At 51.0% G+C, this 20,937-nt stretch overlaps 11 protein-coding genes across 11 annotated transcripts; 4 read left to right on the top strand and 7 right to left on the bottom strand.

Annotated features, from left to right (window-relative positions):
* Window positions 1–283: 283 nt before the first annotated feature.
* On the bottom strand, window positions 284–1,715 carry COCVIDRAFT_95973 (hypothetical protein; the record flags this gene model as incomplete). The annotated part of the gene is made up of 3 exons (XM_014702353.1): window positions 284–800; window positions 835–1,378; window positions 1,439–1,715. The coding sequence occupies 3 exons, from the start codon at window positions 1,713–1,715 to the stop codon at window positions 284–286; spliced, it is 1,338 nt and encodes a 445-aa protein (XP_014557839.1).
* Window positions 1,716–2,259: 544 nt separating this feature from the next.
* Window positions 2,260–3,708, bottom strand: COCVIDRAFT_14942 (hypothetical protein; the record flags this gene model as incomplete). Its single annotated transcript, XM_014702308.1, has 5 exons — window positions 2,260–2,359; window positions 2,412–2,602; window positions 2,653–3,067; window positions 3,123–3,493; window positions 3,601–3,708. The coding sequence occupies 5 exons, from the start codon at window positions 3,706–3,708 to the stop codon at window positions 2,260–2,262; spliced, it is 1,185 nt and encodes a 394-aa protein (XP_014557794.1).
* A 1,137-nt stretch (window positions 3,709–4,845) lies between these two features.
* COCVIDRAFT_96060 (hypothetical protein) lies at window positions 4,846–5,007 on the top strand (the record flags this gene model as incomplete). Its single annotated transcript, XM_014702352.1, has 1 exon — window positions 4,846–5,007. One exon carries the CDS (start codon window positions 4,846–4,848, stop codon window positions 5,005–5,007), a length of 162 nt encoding a protein of 53 aa, XP_014557838.1.
* Window positions 5,008–5,892: 885 nt separating this feature from the next.
* On the top strand, window positions 5,893–6,102 carry COCVIDRAFT_95957 (hypothetical protein; the record flags this gene model as incomplete). The annotated part of the gene is made up of 1 exon (XM_014702351.1): window positions 5,893–6,102. A coding segment is annotated over one exon (210 nt), but the record flags the coding sequence as incomplete, so codon positions are not given.
* A 1,121-nt stretch (window positions 6,103–7,223) lies between these two features.
* Window positions 7,224–9,057, bottom strand: COCVIDRAFT_96111 (hypothetical protein; the record flags this gene model as incomplete). The annotated part of the gene is made up of 7 exons (XM_014702350.1): window positions 7,224–7,507; window positions 7,575–7,626; window positions 7,980–8,277; window positions 8,340–8,372; window positions 8,443–8,564; window positions 8,651–8,758; window positions 8,923–9,057. The coding sequence occupies 7 exons, from the start codon at window positions 9,055–9,057 to the stop codon at window positions 7,224–7,226; spliced, it is 1,032 nt and encodes a 343-aa protein (XP_014557836.1).
* Window positions 9,058–10,129: 1,072 nt separating this feature from the next.
* Window positions 10,130–11,184, bottom strand: COCVIDRAFT_14940 (hypothetical protein; the record flags this gene model as incomplete). The annotated part of the gene is made up of 3 exons (XM_014702307.1): window positions 10,130–10,588; window positions 10,643–10,711; window positions 10,765–11,184. 3 exons carry the CDS (start codon window positions 11,182–11,184, stop codon window positions 10,130–10,132), a joined length of 948 nt encoding a protein of 315 aa, XP_014557793.1.
* A 357-nt stretch (window positions 11,185–11,541) lies between these two features.
* On the top strand, window positions 11,542–11,936 carry COCVIDRAFT_14939 (hypothetical protein; the record flags this gene model as incomplete). Its single annotated transcript, XM_014702306.1, has 2 exons — window positions 11,542–11,558; window positions 11,627–11,936. 2 exons carry the CDS (start codon window positions 11,542–11,544, stop codon window positions 11,934–11,936), a joined length of 327 nt encoding a protein of 108 aa, XP_014557792.1.
* Window positions 11,937–12,485: 549 nt separating this feature from the next.
* Window positions 12,486–13,766, bottom strand: COCVIDRAFT_14938 (hypothetical protein; the record flags this gene model as incomplete). The annotated part of the gene is made up of 1 exon (XM_014702305.1): window positions 12,486–13,766. The coding sequence occupies one exon, from the start codon at window positions 13,764–13,766 to the stop codon at window positions 12,486–12,488; it is 1,281 nt and encodes a 426-aa protein (XP_014557791.1).
* A 1,052-nt stretch (window positions 13,767–14,818) lies between these two features.
* On the bottom strand, window positions 14,819–16,273 carry COCVIDRAFT_95952 (hypothetical protein; the record flags this gene model as incomplete). Its single annotated transcript, XM_014702349.1, has 1 exon — window positions 14,819–16,273. The coding sequence occupies one exon, from the start codon at window positions 16,271–16,273 to the stop codon at window positions 14,819–14,821; it is 1,455 nt and encodes a 484-aa protein (XP_014557835.1).
* A 539-nt stretch (window positions 16,274–16,812) lies between these two features.
* On the top strand, window positions 16,813–17,832 carry COCVIDRAFT_96068 (hypothetical protein; the record flags this gene model as incomplete). Its single annotated transcript, XM_014702348.1, has 3 exons — window positions 16,813–16,881; window positions 16,932–17,277; window positions 17,327–17,832. 3 exons carry the CDS (start codon window positions 16,813–16,815, stop codon window positions 17,830–17,832), a joined length of 921 nt encoding a protein of 306 aa, XP_014557834.1.
* Window positions 17,833–18,716: 884 nt separating this feature from the next.
* On the bottom strand, window positions 18,717–20,574 carry COCVIDRAFT_96079 (hypothetical protein; the record flags this gene model as incomplete). Its single annotated transcript, XM_014702347.1, has 3 exons — window positions 18,717–19,304; window positions 19,351–20,072; window positions 20,532–20,574. 3 exons carry the CDS (start codon window positions 20,572–20,574, stop codon window positions 18,717–18,719), a joined length of 1,353 nt encoding a protein of 450 aa, XP_014557833.1.
* Between the last annotated feature and the right edge of the window lie 363 nt (window positions 20,575–20,937).

Below are 20,937 nucleotides of genomic sequence, written 5' to 3'. Positions count from 1 at the left end.
TGCACTCGGCGCGCCATCCAAATGTTGACATGCACAATCAAAAGCACCACAATCAAAGGCATCAGGAAGAACAGGAGCGCGTAGGCCGGTCCCATCACCCCAAAAGCCACCACATAGTCGATGAACCGGTCCTCGTACTCGACCAAATCGTCCGGGTCGAAAAGGGCTAGTGGCTGCCGATCGTCTACCATTCCGCAGGCACCTGCTTCCTTCCTCGAGCTACATTCCATTAGTCATCTAATTTCTCAAACTGTGACAACGGGGGCGGGCGTGGACACGGGAATCACCACCTGTCCACTCCTGACCCTCCTGACAAGACAGTGTTGAAAAAGTTGCCATCACCCCCGCCTCCATAACTGCCACCGGGGTATCCACCACCCCCTCCGTATCCACCCATGGCACCCATGCGGTTTTTACCTTGGTTCTTTCCATGTTCGACAATAGAACTCTTACGACCAAATTCCTTGGCAGCCGATACCGAGTTTGTAATAGATGCCAGCAAATTAACCAGTTGGACATCCGAAGCCTCTTGCTGAGATTCGAGGGTAAAAGCAGCAGCGTCTGGGGGGGCAAGAATGTTGATTCGAGCGAGCATAGCGGAGATACTGCGAAGAATTGAATGGTTTAGAGGCAATGAATGTTGCTCGTCTGGTGTAGGATTGATGGGTAGCGAAGCATCGGACAGATATGACGGTGGAAGCGAGTTGAGGTAGGCGCGGAGCAGAGCTATACGTCGACCAAGCATACGAATAGCGTTCATCTTTGCTGTAAGGGTAGACAAAACTAAAGGTCGGTCAGCACTTCTACATCATGTCCACAGTCTTGAGGATGGACTTGCTCTCTTCATCATCTGCGCTCAAAATTTGCGACTCCTCGATTGGAGTATCTTCCGGCACCTTCTCCTTCTCTTTCTGTTTGCTTCGCGTGCTTCGTTTTCCAGCATCCTCGTCATTCGCTGAAGCTTCGGCACTCGACACTGGAACATCGACTGAGCCCTCAACCGCAGTTGCATTTCCTCCACCACGGGCGACAAAGTCTACAGATATCATCTCGGCCTCACCAGTCTCAATAGAGTACACTAGCTCCCGGAACTTGGTTGACTTTGGTTGTACTGCGCCATCGACATCCATGACCTTATCGTTCGGTTCGCTCGACGTGCTAACAGAGACGGATTCGTAGACTGTAAGTGGCAATTTTCCGGCAGCAGTTTCCTCAGAGAAGGCATTTTCAGGGTGGAAGAGAACAAGTAACGGCGATTCGGTATAGACTTCAGATATCCGTGAATGTATGGGAAGAAGGTGCGGCTCGGGGCCAGAGGCGGGACCAAGGGTGAACCATCCGACAATGTCGAGTTGGGGCTCTTTGTGTACATCCTTGACTGGCATCTCCGTAAGCGTTCGTTTGGGTATACCTGTTAGGAAAATGGGGTACGACTTACAATCCTCGATCCGCTTGCTGAACCAATCGTCATCGAGCGTTGTTTCACCGTCCTCGTTTGACTGGAGTTTTGCTTGGAAAGCGACCTCCATGGTGATGTTCTGTCCATCCTGTGCCCCCAATATGGCACCGACTACCGGTCCTGTCTGCTGTCGTAGCGTGTGTCGTGTTACACAATCGGTTATTGTGAGGAGGACCAGCGGGTGAAGCTGGACTGTGGGACTGGCGTCAGAGGCGCGGGTGGTTGAAACAAGCGGGTTTCCCGATGATTCCGCCATTTTTGTTGTGTACACAAAGTGACTTGTCTGATGCACACACCGGGGGGTCTGGAGGGGCAATTAGAAGCTAAAGGTGGAGGTGGAGGTGCAAGGCAATGGCGGCGGTATCGTCAATGGTGGGGAGCTTGCTAGGCTGCAGCTGCTGCGGTTCGTGGGGTTACGCCAAGCCGCTAGTCTGGAGCTCTAGCTGGCAACTAGACTATTACTACATGACGCGATTCTGTCGACTACAACCAAACTCCTCACAATTTCACAACTCCATCCATTGCTCCTTAATCGATTACCATTTATCATATTTTCCAGCTCAGTACAGACCGGAAGCTTTCCTTTGTCAACCTTAACCCTAGTTGATATCCCAGAATATTCTACTCCGGATGCGTACTAAAACAGAAGCGAGTGGTATCTCAGTCTTGAACAGAATCCCAAAATTATCCTGTGAACGCCAGGCTACAACATGTAGCACTCCCATTACACCTCCAAACATTCTCTAATACCCACAATAGTCCTTGAAGAAAGAATTTACACAATTACAGGTCGGCCGTATTTACATCTCAACAAGGACTTTGACAACCAAGTTGCCGTCCTTGTCCATGGTCTTTCCGGCGAGCTCGAAAGCTTCTTTGGTTGAAGCGAGGCCATGGTATCTTATCAAAAATATTAGCCGTTGTTCTGCGCGTATGCTATAGGATTACTCACCTGTGCGTAATCATGTTGTCGAGGCTCGGGAGGACACCTGCGGACAGGATCTTGATACCTGTTGGGTAGGTGTTTGCGTATCGGAAAATCCCGATGATGTCAACTTCTTTCAAATGTGATGCTGACATGGGAAGAGTTTGAATCGGTGTGCCCATGCCGACCATGATCAGCTTGCCGCCGGGTCTGGTTGCCTGTGGGTTGGTCAGCATTGGTTCCACGTCAACTCCAAGGGTTCACTTACATAAAGTCCGGCTTGCATGCACACCTCCTTGCCAGTACAGTCAAACGTCACATCGGCGCCTTCAAAGTCAATCTCGTTCAGCGACGCAATCTGCATAATGTCTGCAGCAAGCTCCTTTGCAGCAGCAAACTGCTCCGCGCCTTCGGTTGCTTGTGCTTGTGCAGTCACGATGTAACCCTTATTCGCGAAGCCGTTCGCTAGAGCATAATTTATGCGTCCATAATCAATATCGGCAATGACAACCGTTGTGGCACCAGACACCTTGGCCATGGCAGCAGTCAGAAGACCAACAGTACCTGCGCCGAAGACGATTGCAGTGTCACCCTGCTCAATCTGAGCTCTCCTGGTTGCATGGATCGCAACCGAAAGTGGCTCCAAAAGCGCAGCCGACTCCATGGATACGTGTGAAGGGAGTCTGATTAGAGTTGTCAGCTAAGGCTCGGACTTCGGGTCGATCATGCACAACATACTTGTGGCACCATTTTGCAGGATGGTTGATGCGTTCCTGAAGGGTCCCCTGAAAGTGAGGTACAGATTTGGCACTACTTCGGAACCTCATCTTAGGGCAGAGGTTGTAGCGGCCCCTCTGGCATGACCGGCAGTTATCACACGGCACACCAACCTCGAGTGCAACACGGTCGCCAATCTGGTAGCCAGTGACATTGTTGCCGATGGCCACAACAACTCCAGCAGACTCGTGGCCTAGCGATAAAGGCTCACAAGCCTGCAGATCGCCGTTGCGGAACTTGCTGTAGTATGAGCAATCACTGCCGCACAGCCCGGTGGCTTTGATAGCGATCTGGAGTTCATTGGCGGCGGGATCTGAGATTGTTCGAGTTTCCTATTTGAACCTGTCAGCCTGCCGTCTCGGATGTTCGTTGTATACGAATGACACCCCCACGGACAGTGGGTAGGCGTGGGGTGGGATAACGAAAGCGGAAGGCATACCAACCGCAAATCCCTTGGCCCATGCAAGACCGACGCTACGACGGTCGAAGACTTTGTGTAGTGCCTTGCTGGGATTGGGCAGATATCTGCTAGAGCTGAGGGCGCCATTACGTGAAAGATATAAAAGTAGTGGGAGATTTGGCAATGGTACGGGAAAAGGAGAAGGAGAAATGGCTAGCAGGAGCCCACCCCACGGGAGCGTGGAGGCTGATATACTTGTTGAGAAGACGTATTTCGATCAATAGTAAATGGGCGCGCGCTGGGCTTGCCTCAGATTCGTGCATCGGCGAGATAATGGCATCGCATGAGAGGAGACTTGAAGGTTCCACGTCATTTGCTAGGCGGCTCAATCTGGCGGGACAAGCAAGGTCAAGGGTGGACAACCAAAAACTACTTGGTACGGTAGCCATTGCCTAGTCATTTCTTCATACCGTTACTCTGGTAGTATACGTGAGGCTAGATCGTCTTGTGGGTACGCCGCGGAAAGCATGTGCAATTCGACCGAAGAACTAGCGGCAACTGGTCTTGGCCCGTTTGAAGTCGTTCTGCCGAATCAACAGCTACCAACGGCCGGAGCGTGCATACACAGGATGCGATATATGAGCAGTAGTCATATTGTGGTGTCTATTGTGGACGGGCCTTTTGGCGATGCCCGTCTATCAGAGACGAAGCTGGCGTTGTGAAACGGCGATAAGGCACTCTGCGCAGCTTGCCTTCAAAGGTTCCGTTGGGATTGCTTTGAGTGGATCAGTCCGTTCTTGTGGCCCTGTCGCTGCATGGATCCCTGGATGATATGCAGGAAACATCAGCCTGATATGCGGGCTGTCCTGTGTCGAGGGTGCCAGCCGTCAAGCCATATCTCCACAATAAGTCTTCCGAGAACCCCAGCGCAACGTCAGTGCTGGACTCCTAGGGCCTATCTGCCGACGGAAGAATACGAACGTTGACTGGCTAGAATACTTGGCTGAGTTTCCAGAAGACCTCTGGAAGCCCCCTGGAGCAATCAAACCTCCTGGGATATAGTAGTGTCCTAGTACATAACAGTGCGAACGACTCACACTCGACGGCGCGCCTCCTCGCTAAGAGCCTCGGTGAGGTAAGATGCTTATCCTATAGCACACTACCTTGGGGATGCTAGGGCAACAGTGTGTGGTCAAAACCCGTTGGCTGGATGTCGGCTTGTAGTAGGTCGGACGTGCGCAACGGTGCACCTACCATGAAGCAGCTACTAGTTCAACGAGAGGCATGAACTCGCGACCGGTCTGTCGGAACAAGAAGACGTACATAAGGCTTCTTATCGGGGCGACTCCAGAGTCAACTGCACAAACGACTGGTCAAGGGCATATCAACCAGCTACCAGCTGCAGCTACGACCGAGGAGCGGCCACCAACGGCCAAGGGGATTTGACATGTGCCACTGGCTTCTGCATAAACATGACGAGAAGGCACCGATAACGCAATGCAATGCTTTGCCGGATCTGCCAATCCGACCGAGACATGAGGTTGAGCATGGTCCACCCGCAATCGAGAGGAATAACGGTGATCGTGGCCGCATGGTAGGAACCACTAGACAGGGGTGGGCCACGAGCGAGATGAGAGGTCGTTGGGGCAAGCCGTAGGTACCACGGAATGAGGATATATCTCTCCGACCGTTTGGCACGGACGCCCCTACGTACGGGACGGCAAAAGCACACGTTTGAGAGCCGCTCCTTGCACATGGTCGAACCTTGTATGACAGAGCACCATGGTGGCTCCAGCCGTCCTGGCAGCTGGAGGTAGACCAACCTCACACGTACCCAAGACACAATACGAGCTCGCCACGAGATGCTATTGTATAATATGCACGCTGATAAGACGCGATCACATACGAGTCGCATGTACTAACTACTACCTCGACTTGCTTGGTGACACTACTCAAGACCCTGCCGATAGCCCGTACGAACCCTGAGATCATGCATCACCAAGCAGCAAATCCTCGACCTCGCTGCATGGGCCTTCGAAAGCAGAAGGCGGTGAGCTTGGTCAAACATTGCGCGCCCATTCCCAACTCGAATTTTAATACTACCCACTCACACGCGCTTTATCGCAACTTGCATCAAGCATCTATATCTCAGGCACCGGCATTTGCGTCGCAGCGGTGAGCGGGTAGATCTTGGTCTTTTGCCGCCAGAAACCTGGGACGACGAGTCAATCTTGATCCTGGGGTTGTAGCCGCTGCTGGAGGCGGTCTGCCTGCTTGACGTAACGGGACTGCATCCTCCTATCGCACCCTGGGTACGTATACTACCCAATCCCAAAGAAGCTACAGATATTGCGGACGTACGGCTCCGCGCCAGTCCATTGGCAACACCCTCATCGCGCCGAGTACAATTCACAACCACCAGATAGCCACAAGGTACAACGCAGTGACACCACTGGCTATACTCTGCAGCACAAGTCCCAATCCTCTGGGTGGCGCACGGACGGGGACCTGCATCCCGAACATCTTGTACCAGGAAAGTAACATGTTCCAAGATATCTTTCCCACTCACAAAACAAATGTGGTGATTGTTCGCTTGGAAGAATACGCGGCAACGCTAACGGATGAGCGTTCGAATCAAGACGGGACAAGAACAAAGGATTGGGAAGGATTCAGAACACCCGGTTGCATGTCAATGACGGGCCAAGTGCCTAGTACTACTACTTTTGCCGTTCTGTGAGAGGTTAGAACCTCCGGAGATACCGAGGAAGTCACCACCATCACAGCACACTTCGCAACGCCTCATTTCTAAGGGTAAAAAAAACCGAGGGGATGCCAGTGCGTTGTAAGCGAAGATCGGAGATTGTACAACACATGGCAAAGTCTTGTCTGATACAAGTGAAAAGAGTCATCGTCTTAATTGCCACGTTAGTGATCTTGCATTTGACCGATAGGTAAGGAATGCCGACCATCGACGACTACATGTCAGTAGCTAGCAAAACGAGATGGTGACGCAGGCCAATCTGCAACACGGCCTTGAGTGCGGCCTTAGCAGGGATCGACTCGACATTCAAACCCTCATTGACTCAACATGCAGTTTGCAGTCAGCAACTCGTCAGCAGCGGGTCGTCAGCAAGAACATCAAATCCACATTGCCGAAAACTCTAATTAAACAACCCTCGTACTAGCGTACCGGCAACCCGATGTCGCTCGATGACAAGGGATGCAATGGAAAGCATATGCCGGACCAAACAACGGATAGAGCCGCAAAACTGCAATTGCAATTGCAATCATCTTTGCTCCCTGTGCATGTACTCGGTATTACTGTATGTACCTAGAGGACGATCTTGCCACCTCAACCCTACAGTCACTGTACCACCAGTCATGCGACACGGAAATGATATAAAAACAATTCCGTTTAGGCGAAATTTCCATGGGGCTCCACTACTCCTTGCATGCACACTGCACACTCGTCACCCGGGCGAACCGTTAGGGGGTCCAGAAAAAAAAACATGCTCAGACCACACAGACGTACCCACAATAGCTTCGTGTCTATAACTCGTTTCAAAGTAGGCGGAATTACGGTTATTGTATCCCCGTGGGATTCTACATATTGTGCTATGCTAGCGCATCCTTTCTAGATCCGTCTCAATCCCCCCCATTTTTTACAATTGACTGTTTGGGTGCTTGTCTACAAGGCCTTGCGCCACAAACCATTGGCGGATAATTCGATTCACCTCGTCTGGCTTCTGTATCATGGCCCAGTGCCCAGTCGCCACCTCGCCCCTGGTGAGCTGTGGGATGAAGTTCTCCATGCCCTTTGACAACTCTGGCGTGAGGACCATATCCAGCATTCCTTGGATGAAGAGAATAGGCTGCGTAATGGTCTTCTTATCAAGCAGCTCTTGCTCTTCTTCCCAGTTCAAGCGGCGTGTGCGGTACCAGTTGACTATATTGGGCAATCGGGTTAGCTAGAGGATTTCGCTATGCGAATGTTGGTTAGGAGCATAACGTACGGGTAGGATGGATGCCGTGGTTAGAGTATTGCTTGACGTAGTAGTCTAGTTCCTGATTCGCTGTCAGTACACCATCGCTTGAGGAGAAACAGCATCCACGCCTTTCTCTCTGAAACAAGACAATGACGACAGTTGGTGACCATGACCCGTAGTCCAGGTTACACTCGTGTCGAGCAAACAAAAAAGGGGCCGATCTTCTGGATGTCGTGCCGGCAATCCTGCACCAGATACCCAGACGGGTAACAATGGCTGCCGAGCACGTCTCGCTCGTGACCCATTATCACTGCCTCGAAAGAGAAGCTATCTTTGCCTTTCTCCCGGTTTCCCCGACTTTTAACCTAGGAAGAAGAAGAAAAGGGGTCGCCTCTCGACACGCGTCCCAGCATAAAGAGATCAACAACGTACCTTTCCCTTCAGGAGCACGCCTTCTCCGACCTTTGCCAAGTTCTCAGATAGCACACCCTTGGTAGGGTTGAAGACAACTTCGCCGTTTGGTCCCTTGGCGCCATACATGCCCTTTAGGAACTGTCTGATAGTTTCCTCATCTTTGATCACCTTCTCCACCTCACCAGAGGCAAGATGCATCTGATATGCGAACTGGGGTACAGGCCCCTTGACAATGTCTTCAATGGGAAAGTATTTTTCAGACGGCGCAGTATACGGCGTGCAGATTGAAAAGACGTGAGTGATCAGCTCGGGATACCTAGATGTGTCTGTTAAAGAAAAGTTCTTATCGCGATTGGAGAGTCGGCTATGGAAATTTACCATTGAGCAGCACGCCAAACGACGGCACCTCCCCTATTCCCGGTATCAGTATATTGATTACTCGTCTCGAGCAGAATCGTCGATGCGACGCTGTAAAACTCACCAATCATGACCTCCTAGCACAATTTGCGGCGCCTCGACTTCCTTGGCCAGCGCAGCAATGTCATCTGACGCCCTCTTCATGCCGTATAGATTGAGCGGGTTGGGGGGGACTTGCGGAGCAGCCTATGCGCAACAAGATCAGCGTTTTTCGCCTTTCACGAAGAGTATCTTCCGGGGAAGAAAGAGCAAGAGAAGTATGGAAAACTCACCGTTCCACCGTATCCCATCATATTCGGTGCCACGACGCGGAATCCCAAATCCAACAGAAGCGGGATCTGGTATCGCCATCCCATGGCTAGATCGGGCCATCCATGAATCTAGGGTTTGCTGCGTTAGTCGAGCTATTCGGAGTATATAGTGAGTCCGTCTCTCTCTCTTTCTCTCTCTGCAATAACCATCCCAAAGCCACATTCTCCTTTTCTCTTTCCTTTCTTCATATGACCCATGGTTACTCCGGCTATAACAGAAAAAGAAGACATACCAGAAAAACAGTCTTCTTCCACTCCCCCGACTTGGGCACACCATACAAATACTCGTACGTCTGCCCATTCAGCGTCGCCTTCTTGACCTCGATGCGCGAGTCAGACTCTGGGTTGATGGGTTCGATGTTCGCCATCTTTCTTGTCGTCTTCTCACTTGGCTCCCAAAAAAGAAGCTATAGTCACACTAGGAAAAAAGATCACTCGTCTGTTCCCAAATACAAAGATGAAGGACGGAAGATGTTCAAGGTAAATGTTTGGGTTGTTTGGGTCAAAAAAGAGAAAGAGCAGTAGTTGATATGCTTTCTCTCTCGGAGCCACTCAAAGGAGAAGTTCGTACGGTAGCTTGCTTTCGTACGAGGTGTGATGCAAAAAAAGCGGATATGCCGAGGCAAAGTACGTACCAAAGACGGAGTGGGGTCCGCGTCACATCTAGTACGATAGCCATCACTGTCGGGCCTATTTGTGTGGATGTCTTGTTTTCTTTGGTTTCGGGCACATCATGCTACGTATCGCGACTCATTTTGCAATGTTGAGTTTATATAGCTAGCAATTAGAAAGTATACTGGGTGTTTTAAGTAAACATGGCAAGGAGGAGTCAAGGGGTTCGAGTTGAATTGTTGGATTATATGTATTTTTCTCTAATAGTAGGTTGCGTCCTTGCATGCGTATGAAGCCAGAATCTAGGCTCGCAACCTGCAGCTTTATGCGATAGTACACCTGGACCAAGACAGACGAAAGTTTGTAACTTGATTGTCTGTCGCTCTTCTACCGGGACACACCCACGCTTGGTGTGGTAGTCAGCATGCAGTGCATATCCTTTCAACTCAGCATATTGAGCAACATGTAGTTTAAGTACTGACTTGTCGTGCATAATGACTTATCACCATGCTGCATCAGATTAGGCTGTATGATGTAGTACGACGTCACAACAGCGAATGTAGTAACAAGAATCCCCAATTAGGATATTGTTACCTTCTTGGGTTCTGCTCGAAAGCATCATCGCACCATTGCTCCACGTCTTTACATTGAGGTATGAATCGGATAGGACCTAGAGGCTGAAACAAGTTCTAGTAAGGAAGATGATCGGCGCGTGGAAAGACGAGTGTCAGAAGAGATCGAAGGTATTGTGTCCAAACGTATATCCACGAGAAAGATATGTGGTTAGTGAATAGTGGATGTCAAAAAGAAGGAAGCTCCAGGCGGCACTCAGTAGATGACAGTGTCCTCGGCAGCCTCCTCTACGACATCTTCTCCATTCTCATCTTCATCATCTTTGGTAGGCTCCTCGGGGACAATGTCACGACTTGCATCCCTGCCATCCTGCGTATCCTCGGTGGCGTGTTCATCCCTTACTTCCATGGTGGTGTTGGGATTATCAGAATGTCGACGGTCTATTTCCATGTCTTCAGGCGGAGCAGTGCTGTTATTAGTGGCACCATTGGCTGTGGATGTTGCGTGAGGTGCATCTGCATCATGGCTCTTACCAGTCTGGGAATCTGTTGCATGTCGGTTCATTTCGTCGGCAGTGTCCCGCTTCCGCTGATTATCCGCGTGTTGGCGAGCCTCGTATTCAGCCACCTCATGTCTGATGATGTCTTTGGCCCCGGCTATTTGGTCTTGTATGCGGTCGTCTTCGTCGGGGCTGGTTTCCCAGGGCTTATAGTACTGGACCGGGAATTAGCTTTCGGGAATGGGCAACTGGCTTATGCGACAACGTACGAGACGTGGCTCTGTCTTGGTCTGGAGGAAGTGGGCCATACTGAGGAGGTTGTCATGACGGATGCGCATCTGAAAATGGTAAGCCCTTGTTGAACAGAGTGTCATTTTTTGCCGCGTCTTACTGATTCCCTCTCGAAGCGCTTCTGTTCTATCCATCGCTGCTCTTTCCGCCTTGCTGCGCGCTCAGCCCTCCTCTGTTCGCTCTCGTGGTCTTCCTGCTTGCGTTGAGCCAACTGTCTCTGCTCGATTTCGAAGCGGCGTTTTTGTGCAGTAGTAGCAGTGTTCTGTGAGAGCGCTCCCAGGACGGCGCCGAACAGCCTGCGCTCTCGTCCCCTCTCGCGGCGCACTGGGGCAGGCTTGGTGTCTCTAGAGCCGGAATCACGTCTATCGTTGTCGCCGGATGTATCGTCAGCTTCGATTCGTGGTCGCTTTGCCGGGTCGTCTGAAAATGACTCCTGGCGTCTTTTCTGGGTGTATACGGGCGAGGCTGGCGCTGAGAGTTCGTCAGGAACGACTACAGCGGACGCAATAGAAGCGTCCATTGTTACATGGACCCCAACTAGGCAGCCTTCTATAGTTATGATGTGCTATATGTCCTGCAATGAAGCCAGCATGTCATGCGTCGTAGAAAAGAAAGGATGAGTGAGACGAGGCACATCTAACGCGACACGAGCTTCGGCGCAGAGCAGGCGTTCATCTCCACGGGCGGCGCTTGGCTTACGCTAGCAGCGGACCCCCGAAGCTCGACTTTCACTTCTACAACTTTCTCTCTCGCGCCTCCCACTACAACATACGCCACTTGATAAAGAGAGACATAACACAGCGATCTTACAAGTCTAAATACCTCTTGCAACAACTCCATCTGAACACGCAAACACTATACTAAGAACCAACCCACCATGTCTCGCCATCATCCGTAAGTCCAACCCACACCCTCTCCCTCTCTTCTCTCCCCCACATAAACTAACAGCTCTCCTCACTCAGGGATCTCGTAATGTGCCGCAAGCAATCCGGCATATCCATCGGCCGCCTCTGCGACAAATGCGACGGCAAGTGCCCCGTCTGCGACTCGTACGTGCGCCCCACGACGCTCGCCCGCATCTGCGACGAATGCTCCTTCGGCAACTACCAAAACAAATGCGTCGTCTGCGGTGGCGAGGGCATTTCCGACGCTTTCTATTGCTTTGAGTGTACACGCCTCGAGAAGGATAGAGATGGGTGTCCCAAGATTATTAATCTAGGAAGTAGTAGGACGGATCTGTTTTACCAGAAGAAGAATTTTAGAAATCATTGATGGGGCGTTTGGGGGATATCAGTGTGAGTGGAGTGGAATCGTTGCCGGGTGCGTTATGCGCTGGTAGGGAAAGAGCAGAGGAAGAGCACAGAAAAGCGGACATTACGGTTGGATACGAAGGCGTTTTAGGAGTCCAAGATACCTCGAGATTTTTCTTAACGGTACCTATGCTATTTTTCTTCTTGATTGAAAGACTTGGTACTGACAAGTTCATAAGATCTTTCTTTGGTTCATTCAAAGTTGCGAAGACACTAGTGCAAGAATGACATACCTTTATATCAATAATATGACATGGCTTCAGCATCTTTAGGAAAAGTGGACAACGTAAAAATGAATAGTTCTATTCAAGTGGCCCCTGCATCTATCTAGCAGAGCTTGGGTATCATGTTCGCAGCTCCAATGCGTGCCCCCAAAAAATGACCAGAAAACGCCAAATCCAGACGCCGCTGGATGTAGACAAGCTTTTCAGCTGACAGTAATACTCAGAAATACGGTTTGCCTCCCAGATACCTCCTACGCGTACCAATCCTAGCGGCCCTCCTCGTCATCTCATTGCCCGTTCATACCTGAATTACTAAACTTACGCTTCTTGGCCTCGCGCTCGCCCGCATCCTGCGACGGCCGGTACTGATCGAGCTTACCCTGCATACGATACGTCTCACGCTTGATATTTTCCGCGTTGGCCAAGAGGTCCATCTCCGTGACAGGCGCTTCAATACTCTCCAATACGCTGTTGACCGTGCTGATGTGATTGGCGTCTTTCTTGTCGTCGCGCCAGCGGGGCGTGCCGTCTGCTTCTTGCTTGTATTTCCACTGCCCATTGTCTGTGCGATAACACTCAATTATGCGGCCGTCTAGACGCTGGTTGAGGGATTTGAGCGTTTCCCACTCGGTTGGGGTGAGGGAAATCTGGGCAAATACTTGGTACTTGTTTTGGTTGTGCTGTACAAGAAGTTCGATGGGATGCGGCATTGCGTCGTAGTCGGGAATGAGGCCTTCTTCGCCGTCTTCGGGGTCCATGAGGGGGAACTCGCCGAGGCGGAGCTTGAAGTCGATTGTGTTCTCGTGCGGTGGCTTCCACTTGAGAATGTGTCGATCTGTGCCAAACTGATATGGTGTGGATACGCAGGTGAAGATCAGGCCATCGTTGCCATGACGGAGGTTTGGCAGTATGTTGCTGAACATATCCTCAAGTTTATACGCTGCATAGGTCTTCTTGCCCTTGAGCGCAAATGGCTTGAGGTCATCCGGTCGGATGTTCTTGCCAAATGTCCTCGTCAGGTACATTTCGTACGGTTTGATGACCCAATCGTGCAACCGCCCTAACCGCTTGTCTAGTGTTCTCCCCGTGACATTCTGCTCGTTGACTGCCAAACAATCAAAGACGTAGAAATTTAACCGCGGCGCAGGCTCGTTTGGATACTGGTCATGCACTAGTTCGCCGTCCAGGATCGTACCGTACAGAAAGGGCTCGGGCTCGTTTGGATGCATGTAATGCGGTATTCGAAAGGGTGGTCGCACATCGTAGTAATTGTTCTTGCGGTCAATCAGAAAGGTCAAAGGCTCAAAGGCACCTGTTGGCCCCTCCTGCCAGTGGAGGAAGAGAAGACAGCGCAAGCCGTCCGTCTTCTCACACATGAAGTATTCATTCCGCTGAAGCTCGGCAATATGTTCGCGTGCAAAGGATACGGGCTGGGCGCCTGGAAAGCGCACGTTGTCGCGTTCGAGAAGGTCCGCGACAGCTTGTTTGAGTGGTTGCGCTTCATGGTTGGGTATGAGGAAGCCTGGTATCTGTGGCGGGGGCGCATGTGACGGTCCCGTGGCCGGCATCTTGAAGAAGATAGTATGCTTTCGTGATAATACGCGGGTTTGGGTATTGCGTGTGGGTTATTAAAAAGGTGAGAGTAAAGTTGTGGGGAATAAGCTGAACTGTGGTCGCGACTACTCCAACCATGAAACTACGCGCCAAGGTTTACCTACGTAGGTCCAGTTATGTAAGCCGAAATGGTTATCCACGTTGCGCCGTCAAGGCCTTGTCTATAGAAAAAAAATTACTAATATCTCAAAGAATCAAAGATTTAATAGCTTATATCTTTTCAATTCGCAATTCTTTGGTCACGGTTTGACGGGTGGTTATTGAGGTCTCTGACTCGCGACTCAGGCACAGAACTTGGTATGGTCACATCTATGATGGTAGTAAGTGCAATCTACGTCTAAATTGGTAATGTTTGTAACGCTTTTGTAATCGTGTGCAATACCTACATCACATTCACAATTCGCTAAGGGAAACCCTTGGTGTGAGTTGCGATATCTTCTGCCCTCGTTTCGCGTTACACTTGTTGTCTTCGATACATTTTTCATATGACTGATGTCGAAATGCCCTGAAACAACGCCTATGAAAATTGAGACAAAAAACACCCCCGAATTTTCCCTATTAGCCATGTGACTATCCGCTTGTCTGTCAAGTTTTGGCCTGTCCTCATGCACTCATTTGGTCTCGTCCTACTTCCCGTTTCCTCAACGATGGCACCCGGGTGCAACTCAATGGAGTCCTTGTGAATGGTCGCGTAAAACGAAGGCAATGCGCAGTCTTGCTGTCGTGTCACTTGGTAGAGTGTTCGTGATAACGATGACACATTTACTCCGATTAGACGCCTGCCGAATTGTGTGCAGACATATTGCGCAATGATTGAGCTGGAGTGAAGAGGTACTATGTCTGTTCGTTGCCAGCCGCGGTTCGAAATGGTTTGCCGAATAATGACATAGACACATAGTCGGCCTAGCTACATATTCGTTCGTATATATTTCAGACTTCCAGAGTGTCATCTCCACAGCATATCCGCAAGAAACAGCAACCTCGAAACTCGTAGAGATCAACTGGTTTATGATGCAGTATACTCTGGGGGTGGTACTGAGTCTGCGATGGGTGGTGCCATGTGCCTTGACCCAAACTCATGTATTGATGGCGTAGTTGCCAGTGGCTGAGCATCCCAGTTCACGTTGAGGTAGTGAGGTGGTTCCATAGGATCCACCTCCTGATACGCTGGCCTAGGCTCTAGGTCGTATACTGCAAAGCCATCCTCAAGTTCAGATAGATTTGCCGCCCGTGGCGCGGTAGTTAGGTAAACGGGTTGGGTACACACAATGCTAGTCCACTCTCGATCAGCACATTTGCCAGTGATTTCGATTTGTAACTCGTACTCCAAGTTCAGACCATAGGTTGTGAAGCTTGGTGTAAAATTGTGGCCCGTTAGCTTGACGTCTGCTATGTCTAGTAAGGAAAGCCCATCGTATAGCAGCCGTCCATTTTCCTTTTCGTACTTCTTGTCGCAAAGCATAATGTGACACCTTTCTACATGCATGTGCTGTTTCTTTGGAGGACGGGCTGATGGATCACCTGGCGTGAATACGTTGAAGACAAAGTTCAACTGAACTTTGAGGCGGCGGATAAACAGATCAGGCGGTCTCGCAAGCGATTCGGAACGCTGGAGGTGCTGGATACTGATGACAACGGGAACTTGGGAGCCAACAACTAGGACACGAGCAGGAGTCGCGGATATACTGAATTTGGCATAGGGAATCTCGTCCAAGCTCTGGAACCCAAAGAGCAACTCTTTATCAGCCAGCTTCTCCTTGATCTTTTTAAGTTTTCCCGCCCTTTCCTCGTAGTCTTGGAATAGTTTGCGCGTGCGGATGAACTTTTGGTGGCTACAGTGTTTGGGGAGCGTTGTGCCAAAGTTCGTATCTGGTTGGAGGAGTATGGGATGGAAGTCGGGTGGTGGTGGCGTGTACTTGAGTTCTTGGCGTACCCTCACAGGCAGACTATCCAGGTCGCTACTTTCCATGGTCACCTCAAGTTGATATACAATCTGCACATCTGTAGATGTTGCAGCACAACTGGGAGGTAGTGGAAATCCCGGAGAATGCTGAAAGCGCGGATGATTGAACGAATCCTCCGGATGGAGCCAATTTCTATCTGCGGGCGGCGGGAGGCTCACATGTTGCGGAAAGGTGAAGGAGAAGGGCAGTTCCGCCTTTCCGGGATTTGATGAGCTTGTGGGCAGGAGATCAAGGCGGGAGCTATTGCCCGTGGAAACGAACAGATCCTGCGATTGTCGACAAAGTTCAATGTAAGTCGGCTTGCCAGAAGAATGCGGGGTGACGGAGAAGCCTCTTAGAACAATGTTGATCCGCGGAGATCGTGCTTGGGAGATGAGAAGAAGCCCTCTCACGTGATCCCCAGCCGTGTAAGCCGGCGGCGAGTTGAACAGATGGATGTAGACGGGGTTGTCTCTGCGGTTGGCTCGTCTGCCAGCGAACGGCCCCTCAGGCCCCATGGTAGTGAGTGGGTGTTTTGTGTCGCTGAGGCGATTCAATGAAACAGTGGGAAAGACGCGTTATAAAGCAGCAGGTGACAGACGGAGAATGCATTGACGGACGGGGGATGCAATGATACCTTAACCCCCGGTCTCTTCCCCGGTCTCGGCGCCTGCATACCAAGCATCAGGGGTGTTCACGCATGAGCGCCAAAATGCCATGGTCGAGGCACTGCGCGTGAATGCCATGATTGGTACGTAGGTACCGAACCAAGTGTGTAACCGGGTACAGGTGACAGCGCAGCGATGGCAGGTGTGATGATTGGAGAAAACAACCCTCTTGACCGATGGAACGATGCTGCTTGATGGGGGGATCATGTCGGGGGCGAGCATCTGTGTGAGGCGCATGGGAGAGAGATGCTTGCTATTGGGTCGTCTGCCGGCCAGGGTGGTGCCGTCATCGATGTAGGGCGCGCGACTCGCGACTTCGCCAATTCCATCCAGGCAAAGACTGACTACCTTTGCACAGCACACATCCGCACATACACACATTGCCCACAATGGCCTCCAGCTACATGTGCTCAGCCTGCTCACGCGCCCTACGCAGGTCCTCTACACCTCTATTGCAGGTACACAGCCACAATCCGCCGTGCTGACAGCAATTAATTCTTTCTTGTAGCAATCGAACAAATTATCTCTCCGCCAAGCGCATCGAACTTTCTCCACAACCACGCCAACCCTCTACCATGTGTCACACGCCCAGTCGGCAGATGTCAGACCAGAAGCAATTAAGAAGCCGCATCCGAGCGTGGCATCAGGAGTAACTGGACTGGCTCAGAAGTTGCGTGAAAAGGCCCCGCTTATGACCGAGACCTACGTCGCATACGGCGCAACAAGAGACCTGATCAAGGAATGCACCAAGCCGGGCGAGTACAAAATACCGCAGGCTCTGCTGAAAGGGGGCGAGATCCCCGTCGACGACAATGGCGTGCACCTGGGAGAGGGCGAGGGTTGGTGGTATGACAGTAAGTCTAGATTGTGGCACAGGCACGCACTTGGCTCACTCCTACACAGCCCTCGGACTGAAGCCAACCTTCTCCAACTGGGCCCAAATCACCTTTATCCACATGTACATGCTGCAAGTCCGCTTCCGCATGTTTCCTCAAACACATGCTCCTGTGTGGATCCAGCATCTCACCAACCATGCCTTTTACGCCGCCGAAGACCGTCTCGTAGTATGGCACAAGTTCAATGCCAATTCCCTGCGCCAAAAGTACCTCAAAGACATGTTTTCCCAATGGCGCGCAGTGCTCCTGTCATATGATGAGGGTCTGGTCAAGGGCGACGCCATGCTTGCCGCTGCCATTTGGAGAAACCTACTCGGTGCCAAAGAGGACGTGGACTTTGAGAAGCTGGCCCAGATTGTAGGATACATGCGGAGAGAACTGAAGAGGCTGGACAATGCCACTGATGACGATGTGGCGAATGGGCAGTGGAAGTTCCGCGGCAGTCCTGGAGACGAAGCAGGTCTCGTAAAATCACCAAGTAGGCTGATGGCGACCGAGACGGCCAAAGCTTGATGAGGTAATGGAAAGGAAACGACACCGAGTGTACTATATCTGTATCTACTACACGAGACACATGAGACCCCAAGGATTCTTCTTCTATTACAAGGTTACGACACAGATTAGTGTTTGAGACACTACAACTCACAACATCTTCTCCCGTCATGTAAAAATTAAATGCAGAATATGTCGATTAGGAGACAAAGAGTACATATAACAGTCAGCATTGGTGTGCTCCGTTCACAATTTGAGCATGCTCACTCAGCAGCCATACCCCATCCGGTCATGTGCCGAATCTTGAGAGTACATGTTCGAGGTTCGGAAGGCATTACTCGTCGCTCCTTCTCCACCTGCACAAAAGAAAACACATGCAGCCTGCCATTGCTGCCCAAACACAACGACTGCCAGTCCGCGATTTGGAAGAAATAGAGTATGTGCGTCGGATACGATTGACCTAATAGCCAATGCGAACAGAAAGTGATTGGTCAATATACCAGACATTTTCCCATTCTCCCACATTCTGACACTGGAGCTCCAAGATATATTTACTTGTGGAGTTGACGTCATCTTTGCAGCGCGACTGCTCTATCCACCCTGACAAACCACCTATCCTACAACACATGACCTTGTATATCCACCAAACTCATCCTCATAATAATTATTGTACCCCGAGATCTGTGCCAGGAATGAAAGACCGCGCGGTTGGTGTGTTGCTTCTCCGTGGCTGTCGACAAAGTGGAAGACTCGAGATCCAGTAACTGACTCATTAAAATTTCCTTCAAATATATTGTACCTCCATGTTCCGCCATTACAATTCTCAAAGCCATCGCTTTTTGCTGGGCCCGGCGCCAAAACTCAGAAGGAACTGGGATCGTTCTCTGACCTCGGTTGGCAACGCTTCAGCCCGGAACGATATCAATACGATCCGCAGGCTCCTCTGATACTGCAAGTTCGAAAGGAGCGGCATGCCTGGGGGGTGGTACGAGATATCGCAACCGGTCTTGTAGCATTTCTGGTACGCTGATCCTCGAGCATACGATATGCCCTTGCCCATCAACTGCGGTAATCTCGAGAGCGGCATTCTGTTCCGAGATGGAGATCGATATCCTCGATGCGTCGGCACTAGTCGCCCGCAGCTTAACAGCCCATGAAAGTAGACCAGTGGTTGAACTTGTCAGACCACCCATGGGCGCTGCACGAAGAGTCAACAATTTCATGTTGACTTCGTTATGGCCCTTCTCCACAATCACTACGAAACGGCCATTGCAGGATACCGCACCAGCAAGAACGCTTGATCCCACCACACTGTCTGGTAGTGGTTTTATCAGTTGCCGGAGGGATTGTGGATTGGTTTCAAAAGTATCAATCGGTACGATGAAGGTTCGGGGGAGACTTGATCCTGGCTTGTGGTCCACTGTGCAGAGAATGTAAGACCTTCCCGTTGGTGAAATAATCAGAGTGGCTGTCGATATCTCATCGCGAAAAGCCTAGAAGAAGTCAGCCATGTACGGAATGCTTATAAAAATATCTTACTCGTTCGCTGCTGCTTGCGTTGCAGTCAACGTGCCAAATCGGGTCCAGACGCATAGTCGACTTGAAACTCAATTGTTTACTGATATTCCAACAGTATAAGTGGTTTCCTGTCGATAAAGCAAAAGCCATGAGGCCGTATACAGCATCGCTCCGAAGAGGCGAAAAGCCGACGACCTTGATAGCCCCGTTGTTCTGCGGGCATGTCAATGTTGTGCAGTGGTTCTCGACATTCCAGCCTTGCGTGTAGATATACCTAAAGACCTTGACCCCGCTTGTCCCTTCCCCGCCCACCGCGATATTCGCAGTAGCTCCCCCTTCAACAGACGGAGCGCCCTTTTGCGAAATAGACACTGATCTTGGAGTCCAACATTCATTTTGATCAATACGCTGTTCCTTCACCAAAACGGGTACGTCGCCGCCATGTCGGCGGTACTCATCATAAACCAATAGGCGCCTGTGGGTGATTACAGCAAGCAAATCCTCCGACAAAGCAACATCTCGTATTTTCTCGTCTTTATGCGACATGGGAATGCTCAACTCGGCTGCGAGTGGAATCTCTCGACTCTGGTTCTCATTCCGCACGTTGTATAGCCGCACTTGCTTGGACGAACACACGGCGACCCAGCCTAACGGCGAGACTGATGTTGCAACATCATACGGTTTGGATAGAAACCTCTGGCCAGGTCTGTGCAAGCGGGTTTCGGCATGCGAAGCAAATGAGGCTGGAAACAAGGGGAAATTCTCCACGGCTAAAGAAAAACGGCGCATTGAGGGGTGCGAAGAACTGCTTGAAATCGACATCATCGACGAGCACGAAACAAGGATGCCATGAGAACGGAGAGGAGTTGTAGAGAGAATGGCCCACGGAGGCCGGTGGGCCTTGGTTGTGAAGCAGCGGAACCGCGAACGCCTGGAAACGGACGGTCAGCCCGTGTTCTGGGGTCAGATACGGCGGCAGTTGTTATCAGTTGTGATTACTACTAGATCCAACTGGCATCGCGCATGCGCCTCAGCCCACGAACTCAACGTATGAACCATCGGCTACGTGGCCCAGACCACAGGGGCTTTTGACGTTTAAGATGTATCCAATTAGCAATTTCTAGCGGCGCTAGCTTGTATCTTCTGTCCAGAAGCGTACACCGGGAGGCCGCAGCAAGCGTGGCTGTGATACTTAAACGCACCCGCACGCCAGTCGTATTTGGCCGTGGCGTTTTTTAGTGCCATCTACCAACTTCACGTGTACAACCCGATGCAGCTGCGGTGATCTTACCCAGATTCCCATGATCCTGACCAATCATCATGAAGCCAAGTCGTGTGCCAATATACCGCTTCTATCCCGAGGTGTTCCTATTGATTGTGGCTTCAGCAGGCAGAAGCGAAGGCTGGCAAGACGGCACGCTGTGTAGTCTTGGTCTTTGGTCTTGAGGCGTGGGACCGGCGTACATCAAGTTGACACGCCCGGAAACCAGGCTGGCGGAAGGCTCAAAAAATTGGTCCAAAGTGCTGCCTTGACTGGTTGTGGCACACTGCTGCGGCATGCGTACTTGGGGTGTCTCACTTATAGTCCCACTCTCCACGGTCCGCCTA

Source organism: Bipolaris victoriae, assembly GCF_000527765.1.
Source record: "Bipolaris victoriae FI3 unplaced genomic scaffold scaffold_31, whole genome shotgun sequence".
Taxonomy (NCBI): Eukaryota; Fungi; Ascomycota; class Dothideomycetes; order Pleosporales; family Pleosporaceae; genus Bipolaris; species Bipolaris victoriae.
This window is presented reverse-complemented; position numbering and strand designations above follow the sequence as displayed.